This window comes from Euprymna scolopes, chromosome 17 (genome assembly GCF_053919585.1).
Source record: "Euprymna scolopes isolate OS-2025 chromosome 17, ASM5391958v1, whole genome shotgun sequence".
NCBI classification, from domain to species: Eukaryota; Metazoa; Mollusca; class Cephalopoda; order Sepiida; family Sepiolidae; genus Euprymna; species Euprymna scolopes.
In genome coordinates, this window is record NC_136498.1 from 105,099,404 (window position 1) to 105,114,646 (window position 15,243).

The 15,243-nt window shown below is 20.8% G+C and overlaps 1 protein-coding gene across 1 annotated transcript in view; it reads right to left on the minus strand.

Moving 5' to 3' along the window:
• The window catches only part of LOC145296861 (telomerase Cajal body protein 1-like), a 245,506-nt gene that overhangs the window by 50,170 nt on the left and 180,093 nt on the right, over positions 1–15,243 (minus strand). Inside the window, exon 11 of the mRNA XM_080142995.1 lies at positions 3,967–4,119. Coding sequence (XP_079999121.1) covers positions 3,967–4,119 — 153 coding nt within the window. The remainder of the gene's footprint in view (positions 1–3,966; positions 4,120–15,243) is intronic.

Below are 15,243 nucleotides of genomic sequence, written 5' to 3' on the forward strand. Positions count from 1 at the left end.
GTTTTATTAATCATTTGTTCATATATATATATATATATATATGTATAAAGAAAGAGAGAGAGAGATTTTTATTAATTTTTTAGATGAAAATTGAGTATTTGGATTATTTAGACTGCTATTTTCATCATGGGTATCATTCTCACAATGTTTCAGCTGATATAACCTCCAACCTTCTTCAGGTGAATATGTCAAACTTGGGAATTTGCACAGAATTTCGAATGGAACCTTTTATTTAATCCATGTGAGTAGCATCTTCTAGTTCCATGAACCATGACAAAGTATAGAGAAGCCTTAAGCAATTCACAATTGTATTCCGCACCGTGGATTGAATCTTCAACCTCCAGAACAGTGTCATTTAGAAATGAAGGTTTACCTTGTACTTCATCTGTTAAGCCACGAGTCCTTACGGAAAATTCTAGTATGAATTTTGGGAGCCTCAAACCATATTCTTGTTGTAGATGTACAACCTTACTTATATACGGCTTAATCATGTTGACACACCCATTCCTGCTGGATCGCCGAAGTTAAGCAACGTTGAACCTGGTCAGTACTAAATGGGTGACCATTTAGGACTTCCAGGTGCTGTATGTGCTCTCCGCTTATCTTGGCATTGTTCCCAGTCATCCTGGACTTCTCCTCTCCACTGGACCCAAACAGTTCCGATTCAGGAGAGGTGTGGATAGAGATTGCGCAACTCTTGCCTATAGATCACTCACTACAGATTAGTGTATATATTTATAATGGGTCTTATATTGTACTAGTGAGGGTATTCGGCATTGCCTGGTTATGGAGAGTTTTTATGGTAAGGGTATTGATCAATGGAGCCCTAAAAAAAAACGTTTCAAAACCCCCTAAAAAAAATGAAAATAGCGAATACCTGTGCGAGCACAAAAAAAAAGTAGTAAGCAGACAGGCTCGAACTTGTAATACTAAGAGGAAAATGAAGTAAAAAAAAAAGGAAACCGTTCAGTCGTCTCGCCTATGTGACTTGTGACATCACAGGTGTTCGAAATAGCATGTTTTATACATACTTCGATGTCGCAAGGTGTGAATGACTTTGCAAAAATGTAGACGAAAAAAGTGACCCCTCCTTGTAAAATAACAGTCCAATTGACGGTGAATGTTTTTGGCCAATTTTTGGATGTTTTCTATTCTAATACTGGCTATCTAACTAATAGACACTAAAACTTGCGAATTGGCTGAATCTTAAGTTTCTATTGGCTTTTTTTAATGTTTAAAATTGTTATCTTGATTTTTTTCATGTAGTGAATATTTGTTAATGAAACATAAAAAATTAAAAACACTTTTTTTTTTTAGGATTTTTGACATTAGATACAATGAGGTAGTTGCATACTCATAGTAAGAGGATAAGTACAGATAGAGAGGGAGAGAGAGACATGCATATGCTAAAAGAGAGTAAAAAACAACTTTTTTATACATATATACCTTCTGCTTTTGTTAGGATGATATTTTATTAATATTTGTCTACTTATTACTTAATTGTTGATTCTAAAATCATTTTTTTGTTTGGATAAATACTACAGGGTGTCCCAATAAAATGTATATACTCTTTAAATGACCATAAAATCAACATTTATTGTAAGAAAGATTGTTATTTTCATGGAAAGTGTTCGACTGAGCTTCAGTCTATGGTCCCCCCTCGCCAAACATTCACAAGAAACACTCGTCTAGCTGAAAACACTATCAATAATTCCCCCCACTCTTTACTTGTGCCTAAACCTAAACGTAGATTCCATGAACAAAGCTTCTTTCTTAAAACTGCACGCCTGTGGAACTGTCTTCCCTTTTCCTGCTTTCCGGCAGACTACGACATGGTTGTGTTCAAGTCTAACATAAATAAGTTCTTGATGGGCCGTTCCATATAAGTTATCAAATTTACCGAATTTTCATTACTAATGATTACTATATTGTCCAATTTCTACTGTACACTCTTTAACCCTTATCCTTGAGTGGCCTCTTGGCCTTGATAATGTTGTGATGCCTGTGTAAAAAAAAAAAGAAAGGTTTCATACATCAAAATACTGTAAACAAATACAGAAACCAGTTAATTATCGAAAGTGTTCAAATTGTTGGCCATTGTGGTCCATGAATAGCTGACAATGCTCACTGATTGGATTGAAAACGTTCCTAATCAGTTCAATTGGTATGTTGATACATCTTCTTTCAATGGTTGCTTTCAACCTATTCATTGTAGCTCGTTTTGTGGTGTGAACCCTGTGTTTAACATGTTTCCACCCACCCAACCCAAAAAATGAGAAACATCCAAGGATGCGTGGACAGTACTCGATACTTCCTCTTCGTCCTAACTATCTGTTTCGTAGATGACTATCTAAATATGCTCTTACGTCATGATGATAGTGGGGAAGTGCTCCATCCTGCTGGAAGTGCCATTCTTTATTGCTAAACATCTCTTGGGAACATGGTATCGTGTATTCATGTAGCAAGTGGTGATAATTTACATTTTATTGGGACACTATGTGTGTGTGTGTGTGTATATATATATATATATATATATATACATACACATATAGCGTTTGCTCAGTTGGTAGAGTGCTTGCCTTGCATGCAAGAGGCTCGGGTTTCGAATCCTGAGTTTGGATGTGTCTAACTGATGAGCCCAAATGAGGGCGAAACTCGAGTCTTGGACTTCCGGTTCTTTGACTGCCATGGCTCTTGTGGGCTGCGACATTGTTTGGCTGTGGAATTTATTATATACAATCTCTCACATTCTGATAATCCTATCATAAGTTGCTCGCTTGGTTAGCATTGCTGGATGGCATCGTCCTTTTAAGTTAAAACTCCTACTTGTGAGACGTCGGCTTGGGGTTATTAGCTGGTTGGATGACTGCGTCCCTTGTTGAGACGAAGTAGGTTCATTTCACAGTCGGATTTCGGCGCGGCTTGCTTGATCTGTGTTGGTTAATAGAAATTCTTGTGTGCAGGGCGTTTGCTCAGTTGGTAGAGTGCTTGCCTTGCATGCAAGAGGCTCGGGTTTCGAATCCTGAGTTCGGATGTGTCTAACTGATGAGCCCAAATGAGGGCGAAACTCGAGTCTTGGACTTCCGGTTCTTTGACCGTCATGGCTCTTGTGGGCTGCGACGTTGTTTGGCTGTGGAATTTATTATATACAATCTCTCACATTCTGAAAATCATATATATATATATATATATATATATATATATATATATATATATCTTAGTTATGTAAATTATTTCAAACTGTATTAGATCAGTCCAAGAAGACCATATAGAATTAAACTCAGGTTCCTGATTCAGAAAAATGCTTTTATGAAATAAATAAAATAACATGATTCGATAGAGCGAAGAACATACTTCAAAATGATATATAACATAGCTATATATATATATATATATATATATATATATATATATATATATAATAAATTAATTCAGAAATCATATATAAAAGTAGCATATGTGAGAAAACAATATTTTTGTACCAACCTAATAACATCGTCAGTTTCCAGAGAGAACTATCATAAGAGGGCAAGGGAAGGCGCGAAAAGAGAAAAAAAATGATAATGTGAGAGAGAGGAAGAAAGAAAAAGAAAACCCAGCCAAATATATAATAATTATATTTGTGATCTATATAGAAGCATTTTCATCCAATTTATTCTTTCATATTCCTGCATTACCTCACAGCCAAAGAACAAAAAATAAGGAGGTAAGGCCTTAGCAATTTGGCAGAAATCAAATTTTGTATTTTTTTTTTAAAAAGTAGATTTTGATTAAAAATGCCAAATCCATATCAACTGTAGGCTCAAGCAATCTAAACGGAAAGTTGTGTTTCATGGATTTAAAACAGAGAAAAGCAGAAGATTTAAAAAAAAAAGAGAAGAACTTACATTTTTGCTGACAATCTTTCCTAAAAATAACTGAAGATTTTAAAAAAAGAAAATGGAAAAAAATTGCCACAGAACTGACCTTATTCCATTAACAGTGTCATTATGAGCTGGATACGTTAAGCATGGGTATAGCAGTGGATCTGATTCAGCATTAACGGTCACAGGTGTGGATGTCATATCCCATATGGTAATTAAACCATCATGGTTACCAGACATCAAATAACGACTAGATCTGAAAAAGCAAACAGTATGGAGAAATCTTACCTTAATAAAATTTAAAAAAAAAAAAACAATCTTTTATTTCTTCTTTTAATGAAGAAACTAGATGTTGCCCAAAGCAATAATTTGCTTTTAATCAGATATTTATTTTATTTATTTATGATTGAGTTGGGAGAGGGGGGGTAAGGTATGATCCCATTATGAGATTTATTTGAAAATGTTTGGTTTTAAGATTTTGCTTATCCAAGATTTTGTTTATCATATTAGTTTTTTTTTTTCAGAAAATACTGATCGATTTTGCAACTCATTTTCAAAAGATTGATTCAGAATATAATTTCTATGCATATAAGTCCTTTAATAGTTAACCTTTTCTCCCTTGTCGCCCATCTAGCCCTACTTAGTTCCACCATAACTGATCTTGTTGTGTCACCATCTGCCCAACATTCAATAACCCTTATCCTATAGTGGTCTCTGGGCCTTGATAAGTAATGATTCCCCGCCAAGTTAAAAAAAAAAAAAAAAAAAAAAAGACTACAAAGGTGCGTTTAGAAATTCTGTAGTGCGAATGTTAGTTTTAATAACAAAAAACGTAACAAATGACCATGTAATGTTGACAATACATTGGATCATAAATTAGTGAAACACTGCAATTAAGAAACAACGCTAAAAGAAAAAAAAATCAGTCTCGAAATGCGCATAAAGATATTAAAAAAAAAAAAGAGTGGTTGAATCAATATACCGTGAAGGAGGACAAGAGAAATACATTGATAGCCAAGTGAAAGATGGGTGAATTGCTCAGTTAATTACGAATTACTGCCTGTTGGTACAATTAAAATGGGTTGTTTCCAAACATAACTCAATCCGGAAGTACAGAATATTTTAGCATGTATTTTGTATCGTTAAACAAAAACTGTTGATTCACTCATCTTTCATCACATCAAGAATAAATAACAATGGAATTTTTTTTTTAATTATACAAAAAAATAATAACTTTTACTTATGAGCAAGAAACTGTCATTATACTCTTCAATTAAAATATGAATTATACCCCTTACTGATTTTGAATTTTTTTCTGGTGATTATTAAAAAATGTTAATATTATCAGTGGCCTGAACCAGGCTAAGTAATTTTTTAAATAAATTGTAATAAAGTATGTTATTGTATTGCTAATAACATGATACAACAATAACAAATGAAAATTGGCTAATAAGAAAAAGTTTGATACATCAGTTTATAGGCTATTTGAGTTTGACTTTGCAAATTTGAGAAAATATCTTTATATGTTAGATAACATTGAAATATATGTAAACAGTTTTATAGATAATCTTTTAAATTTAATACTTTTTGAGACACGTAATATCTATTAATCCAAGAACTTTATTTTTGGTTGCGTAACATAGTACACTTTTACACACGGGACCAACACCTTGTAGTACACGTATACACACGGGACCCCACACATTGTAGTACACGTTTACACACGGGACCCCACACATTGTAGTACACATTTACACACGGGACCCCACACATTGTAGTACACATTTACACACGGGACCCCACACATTGTAGTACACGTTTACACACGGGACCCCACACATTGTAGTACACGTTTACACACGGGACCCCACACATTGTAGTACACGTTTACACACGGGACCCCACACATTGTAGTACACGTTTACACACGGGACCCCACACCTTGTAGTACACGTTTACACACGGGACCCCACACCTTGTAGTACACGTTTACACACGGGACCCCACACCTTGTAGTACACGTTTACACACGGGACCCCACACGTTGTAGTACACTTTTACACACGGGACCCCACACGTTGTAGTACACTTTTACACATGAGACCCACACGTTGTAGTACACGTTTACACATGGGACTCCACATGTAGTACACTTTTACACATGGGACCCACATGTTGTCATGTTTACACATGGGACCCACACATTGTAGTACACGTTTGCACACAGAACCTACATTTTGTATGCATTTGCGTCTGCGCTATGTTACAGTTGTATATTTTCGTATCACAAAGGAGACCAAGACAAAGAATAGCTCAAACTCACTTTTTCATGCAACATTATTTCCGCATTCTCCTGCCATGCGTGACTTCTCGTACGACTATGACGTTTCTAGCATGTGCTCTCTCTCCTTTTTATTGTCTTTTTCCTTACAGTGATGTCATTTTGAATGCATCTGCATATGCACATCTGCACTCTGTTACAGTTGTATATTTTCACGTTTTAGTGTTTGACTAAAAAAATTTCAGCATTTATTAGTTAAGCAATGTTTTTTTGGGGGGGTCGGGAGGTTCTATGGAAATCGCTCCAGACAAGGCATGAAGCCACTAATGTAAAGATCTAAAAAATATCACTTCAAGGTAAAAAAACTAACCAACAATGTTATGTGGATAGATTCAAACTCAGAAAACAGCAATTCTTCCTTCTTTGTCAGAAACCTCATGGAATGCAAGAACTTAAGGACAAAATAAGGGAAGTGGGAGTTACAAGGCTGCCGAAAATAAACCCAAGATCCATTTTCTACTGTTAACATTGTCAGAAGCAATTTACGGTAGTACGTAGGTAATGACAGCAGTAGGTAGGTAGGTATTAACAATGGAGTTTAATAAGATTGTATGACTCAAAGCAAATTTATTAACCCATTTAATTATCGAGCAGAAGTTAATATTGGCTGTGATTGCTGGCTTATCTTTGCTAATACACACTTGTCATTTTCTCGACGAAACAAGAGAAATGTTTTATTAAAAGTATGAATAATAAAAAAATAAGATGAATAATTTATGTTCTGCTATTCACAACCAATACAAGCATACAAAATCAGTGTAAAAAAAATAATGTGTAATGTGCTGTATGAGCTATCAGTAAGCTAATTGTATGTTGTCAGTGTCCACGAGGATGTCTCAATTAATGTGCCCCTTTGTTGGGAACTGATTTTCCTCAGATTAAAAACTGACCTTGTGTCTAACTCTGCCCTCGTGAGGAAGCAAGTAAATAGCAACACTGACAATGTATGCCTTGTCCTCCCTTAGTTCATAAACATGAATTTTTGCTTATATGTTAGTATTCTTTTGAAAAGCAGAAAATATTTTGGATTGGCACTCTCATGTGATCATAAATGAAGTATATCTGATGAGTAACATGTCTATGTGTTGTGTGATTTATTGGAAAACTAGATACTAGCAAACTGTGTAATCATTGTATATATATATATATATATATATATATGATGAGAATAATGGAAATAGTATTCCATCGAAATAGAGAAATAAAAAGGAACAAAACCGACTTATGTGTTCATCAACGTTTCGTCTTTATTTCATGACTTCCTCTGGATGAATGAAATGAAAAACAACAAAACTGGTGTTTTTGTTTTCTTAATTTCATTCATCCAGAGGAAGTCTTGAAATAAAAAAAAAAACGTTGATGAACACATAACTCAGTTTGTTCCGTTTATTTTTATGCATATATATATAAATACACACACACATAGTTCAAAACTTTTGCAATTAAAATATGTGCCTTGTTGAGTTAACCATATAGTTCAGGTTAGATAGTTTGAATCAGGAAATACAAGTTTGCAAAAACAGTTTAATATTTAAAATAAAAAAAAAAGAAAAGAAAAAGTCCTAAATTAGTCGCATTCACTAAATCTTCCCCTATACAGCTCCAGGTTAAATCATATTACTTAAAAATAAAATAAAATTTAAATCATATTACTTAAAAATAAAATAAAATTTTAATCATATTACTTAAAAATAAAATAACATTTTAATCATATTACTTAAAAATAAAATAAAATTTAAATCATATTACTTAAAAATAAAATAAAATTTAAATAATATTACTAAAAATTAAAATAAAATTTAAATCATATTACTTAAAAATAAAATAAAATTTAAATCATATTACTTAAAAATAAAATAAAATTTAAATCATATTACTTAAAAATAAAATAAAATTTAAATCATATTACTTAAAAAATAAAATAAAATTTAAATTATATTACTTAAAAATAAAATTAAATTTAAATCATATTACTTAAAAATAAAATAAAATTAAAATCATATTACTTAACAATAAAATAAAATTTAAATCATATTACTTAAAAATAAAATAAAATTTAAATCATATTACTTAAAAATAAAATAAAATTTAAATCATATTACTTAAAAATAAAATAAAATTTAAATCATATTACTTAAAAATAAAATAAAATTTAAATCATATTACTTAAAAATAAAATAAAATTTAAATCATATTACTTAAAAATAAAATAAAATTTAAATCATATTACTTAAAAATAAAATAAAATTTAAATCATATTACTTAAAAATAAAATAAAATTTAAATCATATTACTTAAAAATAAAATAAAATTTAAATCATATTACTTAAAAATAAAATAAAATTTAAATCATATTAATTTAAAATAAAATTTAAATCATATTACTTAAAAATAAAATTAAATTTAAATCATATTACTTAAAAAATAAAATAAAATTTAAATCATATTACTTAAAAATAAAATAAAATTTAAATCATATTACTTAAAAATAAAATTAAATTTAAATCATATTACTTAAAAATAAAATAAAATTTAAATCATATTACTTAAAAATAAAATAAAATTTAAATCATATTACTTAAAAATAAAATAAAATTTAAATCATATTACTTAAAAATAAAATAAAATTTAAATCATATTACTTAAAAATAAAATAAAATTTTAATCATATTACTTAAAAATAAAATAAAATTTTAATCATATTACTTAAAAATAAAATAAAATTCAAATCATATTACTTAAAAATAAAATAAAATTTAAATCATATTACTTAAAAATAAAATAAAATTTAAATCATATTACTTAAAAATAAAATAAAATTTAAATCATATTACTTAAAAATAAAATAAAATTTAAATCATATTAATTTAAAATAAAATTTAAATCATATTACTTAAAAATAAAATAAAATTTAAATCATATTACTTAAAAAATAAAATAAAATTTAAATCATATTACTTAAAAATAAAATAAAATTTAAATCATATTACTTAAAAAATAAAATAAAATTTAAATCATATTACTTAAAAATAAAATAAAATTTAAATCATATTACTTAAAAATAAAATTAAATTTAAATCATATTACTTAAAAATAAAATAAAATTTAAATCATATTACTTAAAAATAAAATAAAATTTAAATCATATTACTTAAAAATAAAATAAAATTTAAATCATATTACTTAAAAATAAAATAAAATTTAAATCATATTACTAAAAATAAAATAAAATTTAAATCATATTACTTAAAAATAAAATAAAATTTAAATCATATTACTTAAAAATAAAATAAAATTTAAATCATATTACTTAAAAATAAAATAAAATTTAAATCATATTACTTAAAAATAAAATAAAATTTTAATCATATTACTTAAAAATAAAATAAAATTTTAATCATATTACTTAAAAATAAAATAAAATTTTAATCATATTACTTAAAAATAAAATAAAATTTAAATCATATTACTTAAAAATAAAATAAAATTTAAATCATATTACTTAAAAATAAAATAAAATTTAAATCATATTAATTAAAAATAAAATAAAATTTAAATCATATTACTTTAAAATAAAATAAAATTTAAATCATATTACTTAAAAATAAAATAAAATTTAAATCATATTACTTAAAAATAAAATAAAATTTAAATCATATTACTTAAAAATAAAATAAAATTTTAATCATATTACTTAAAAATAAAATAAAATTTTAATCATATTACTTAAAAATAAAATAAAATTTTAATCATATTAAGTAAAAATAAAATAAAATTTAAATCCTATTACTTAAAAAATAAAATAAAATTCAAATCATATTACTTAAAAATAAAATAAAATTTAAATCATATTACTTAAAAATAAAATAAAATTTAAATCATATTACTTAAAAATAAAATAAAATTTAAATCATATTACTTAAAAATAAAACAAAATTTAAATCATATTACTTAAAAATAAAATAAAATTTAAATCATATTACTTAAAAATAAAATAAAATTTAAATCATATTACTTAAAAATAAAATAAAATTTAAATCATATTACTTAAAAATAAAATAAAATTTAAATAATATTACTTAAAAATAAAATAAAATTTTAATCATATTACTTAAAAATAAAATAAAATTTTAATCATATTACTTAAAAATAAAATAAAATTCAAATCATATTACTTAAAAATAAAATAAAATTTAAATCATATTACTTAAAAATAAAATAAAATTTAAATCATATTACTTAAAAATAAAATAAAATTTAAATCATATTACTTAAAAATAAAATAAAATTTAAATCATATTAATTTAACATAAAATTTAAATCATATTACTTAAAAATAAAATAAAATTTAAATCATATTACTTAAAAATAAAATAAAATTTAAATCATATTACTTAAAAAAAAAATAAAATTTTAATCATATTACTTAAAAATAAAATAAAATTTAAATCATATTACTTAAAAATAAAATAAAATTTAAATCATATTACTTAAAAATAAAATAAAATTTAAATCATATTAATTTAAAATAAAATTTAAATCATATTACTTAAAAATAAAATAAAATTTAAATCATATTACTTAAAAAATAAAATAAAATTTAAATCATATTACTTAAAAATAAAATAAAATTTAAATCATATTACTTAAAAAATAAAATAAAATTTAAATCATATTACTTAAAAATAAAATAAAATTTAAATCATATTACTTAAAAATAAAATTAAATTTAAATCATATTACTTAAAAATAAAATAAAATTTAAATCATATTACTTAAAAATAAAATAAAATTTAAATCATATTACTTAAAAATAAAATAAAATTTAAATCATATTACTTAAAAATAAAATAAAATTTAAATAATATTACTTAAAAATAAAATAAAATTTTAATCATATTACTTAAAAATAAAATAAAATTTTAATCATATTACTTAAAAATAAAATAAAATTCAAATCATATTACTTAAAAATAAAATAAAATTTAAATCATATTACTTAAAAATAAAATAAAATTTAAATCATATTACTTAAAAATAAAATAAAATTTAAATCATATTACTTAAAAATAAAATAAAATTTAAATCATATTAATTTAACATAAAATTTAAATCATATTACTTAAAAATCAAATAAAATTTAAATCATATTACTTAAAAAATAAAATAAAATTTAAATCATATTACTTAAAAATAAAATAAAATTTTAATCATATTACTTAAAAATAAAATAAAATTTTAATCATATTACTTAAAAATAAAATAAAATTTTAATCATATTAAGTAAAAATAAAATAAAATTTAAATCCTATTACTTAAAAATAAAATAAAATTTAAATCATATTACTTAAAAATAAAATAAAATTTAAATCATATTACTTAAAAATAAAATAAAATTTAAATCATATTACTTAAAAATAAAATAAAATTTAAATCATATTACTTAAAAATAAAACAAAATTTAAATCATATTACTTAAAAATAAAATAAAATTTAAATCATATTACTTAAAAATAAAATAAAATTTAAATCATATTACTTAAAAATAAAATAAAATTTAAATCATATTACTTAAAAATAAAATAAAATTTAAATAATATTACTTAAAAATAAAATAAAATTTTAATCATATTACTTAAAAATAAAATAAAATTTTAATCATATTACTTAAAAATAAAATAAAATTCAAATCATATTACTTAAAAATAAAATAAAATTTAAATCATATTACTTAAAAATAAAATAAAATTTAAATCATATTACTTAAAAATAAAATAAAATTTAAATCATATTACTTAAAAATAAAATAAAATTTAAATCATATTAATTTAACATAAAATTTAAATCATATTACTTAAAAATCAAATAAAATTTAAATCATATTACTTAAAAAATAAAATAAAATTTAAATCATATTACTTAAAAATAAAATAAAATTTAAATCATATTACTTAAAAAATAAAATAAAATTTAAATCATATTACTTAAAAATAAAATAAAATTTAAATCATATTACTTAAAAATAAAATTAAATTTAAATCATATTACTAAAAAATAAAATAAAATTTAAATCATATTACTTAAAAATAAAATAAAATTTAAATCATATTACTTAAAAATAAAATAAAATTTAAATCATATTACTTAAAAATAAAATAAAATTTTAATCATATTACTTAAAAATAAAATAAAATTTTAATCATATTACTTAAAAATAAAATAAAATTCAAATCATATTACTTAAAAATAAAATAAAATTTAAATCATATTACTTAAAAATAAAATAAAATTTAAATCATATTAATTTAAAATAAAATTTAAATCATATTACTTAAAAATAAAATAAAATTTAAATAATATTACTAAAAATTAAAATAAAATTTAAATCATATTACTTAAAAATAAAATAAAATTTAAATCATATTACTTAAAAATAAAATAAAATTTAAATCATATTACTTGAAAATAAAATAAAATTTAAATCATATTACTTAAAAAATAAAATAAAATTTAAATTATATTACTTAAAAATAAAATTAAATTTAAATCATATTACTTAAAAATAAAATAAAATTTAAATCATATTACTTAAAAATAAAATAAAATTTAAATCATATTACTTAAAAATAAAATAAAATTTAAATCATATTACTTAAAAATAAAATAAAATTTAAATCATATTACTTAAAAATAAAATAAAATTTAAATCATATTACTTAAAAATAAAATAAAATTTAAATCATATTACTTAAAAATAAAATAAAATTTAAATCATATTACTTAAAAATAAAATAAAATTTAAATCATATTACTTAAAAATAAAATAAAATTTAAATCATATTACTTAAAAATAAAATAAAATTTAAATCATATTACTTAAAAATAAAATAAAATTTAAATAATATTACTTAAAAATAAAATAAAATTTAAATCATATTAATTAAAAATAAAATAAAATTTAAATCATATTACTTAAAAATAAAATAAAATTTAAATCATATTACTTAAAAATAAAATAAAATTTAAATCATATTACTTAAAAATAAAATAAAATTTAAATCATATTACTTAAAAATAAAATAAAATTTAAATCATATTACTTAAAAATAAAATAAAATTTAAATCATATTACTTAAAAATAAAATAAAATTTAAATCATATTACTTAAAAATAAAATAAAATTTAAATCATATTACTTAAAAATAAAATAAAATTTAAATCATATTACTTAAAAATAAAATAAAATTTAAATCATATTACTTAAAAATAAAATAAAATTTAAATCATATTAATTAAAAAATAAAATAAAATTTAAATCCTATTACTTAAAAAATAAAATAAAATTTAAATCATATTACTAAAAAAATAAAATAAAATTTAAATCATATTACTTAAAAATAAAATAAAATTTAAATCATATTACTTAAAAATAAAATAAAATTTAAATCATATTACTTAAAAATAAAATAAAATTTAAATCATATTACTTAAAAATAAAATAAAATTTAAATCATATTACTTAAAAATAAAATAAAATTTAAATCATATTACTTAAAAATAAAATAAAATTTAAATCATATTACTTAAAAATAAAATAAAATTTAAATCATATTACTTAAAAATAAAATAAAATTTAAATCATATTACTTAAAAATAAAATAAAATTTAAATCATATTACTTAAAAATAAAATAAAATTTAAATCATATTACTTAAAAATAAAATAAAATTTAAATAATATTACTTAAAAATAAAATAAAATTTAAATCATATTACTTAAAAATAAAATAAAATTTAAATCATATTACTTAAAAATAAAATAAAATTTAAATCATATTACTTAAAAATAAAATAAAATTTAAATCATATTACTTAAAAATAAAATAAAATTTAAATCATATTACTTAAAAATAAAATAAAATTTAAATAATATTACTTAAAAATAAAATAAAATTTAAATCAAATTAATTAAAAATAAAAAAAAATTTAAATCCTATTACTTAAAAAATAAAATAAAATTTAAATCATATTACTAAAAAAATAAAATAAAATTTAAATCATATTACTTAAAAATAAAATAAAATTTAAATCATATTACTTAAAAATAAAATAAAATTTAAATCATATTACTTAAAAATAAAATAAAATTTAAATCATATTACTTAAAAATAAAATAAAATTTAAATCATATTACTTAAAAATAAAATAAAATTTAAATCATATTACTTAAAAATAAAATAAAATTTAAATAATATTACTTAAAAATAAAATAAAATTTTAATCATATTACTTAAAAATAAAATAAAATTTTAATCATATTACTTAAAAATAAAATAAAATTCAAATCATATTACTTAAAAATAAAATAAAATTTAAATCATATTACTTAAAAATAAAATAAAATTTAAATCATATTACTTAAAAATAAAATAAAATTTAAATCATATTACTTAAAAATAAAATAAAATTTAAATCATATTAATTTAACATAAAATTTAAATCATATTACTTAAAAATCAAATAAAATTTAAATCATATTACTTAAAAAATAAAATAAAATTTAAATCATATTACTTAAAAATAAAATAAAATTTAAATCATATTACTTAAAAAATAAAATAAAATTTAAATCATATTAATTTAAAATAAAATTTAAATCATATTACTTAAAAATAAAATAAAATTTAAATCATATTAATTTAAAATAAAATTTAAATCATATTACTTAAAAATAAAATAAAATTTAAATCATATTACTTAAAAAATAAAATAAAATTTAAATCATATTACTTAAAAATAAAATAAAATTTAAATCATATTACTTAAAAAATAAAATAAAATTTAAATCATATTACTTAAAAATAAAATAAAATTTTAATCATATTACTTAAAAATAAAATAAAATTTTAATCATATTACTTAAAAATAAAATAAAATTCAAATCATATTACTTAAAAATAAAATAAAATTTAAATCATATTACTTAAAAATAAAATAAAATTTAAATCATATTACTTAAAAATAAAATAAAATTTAAATC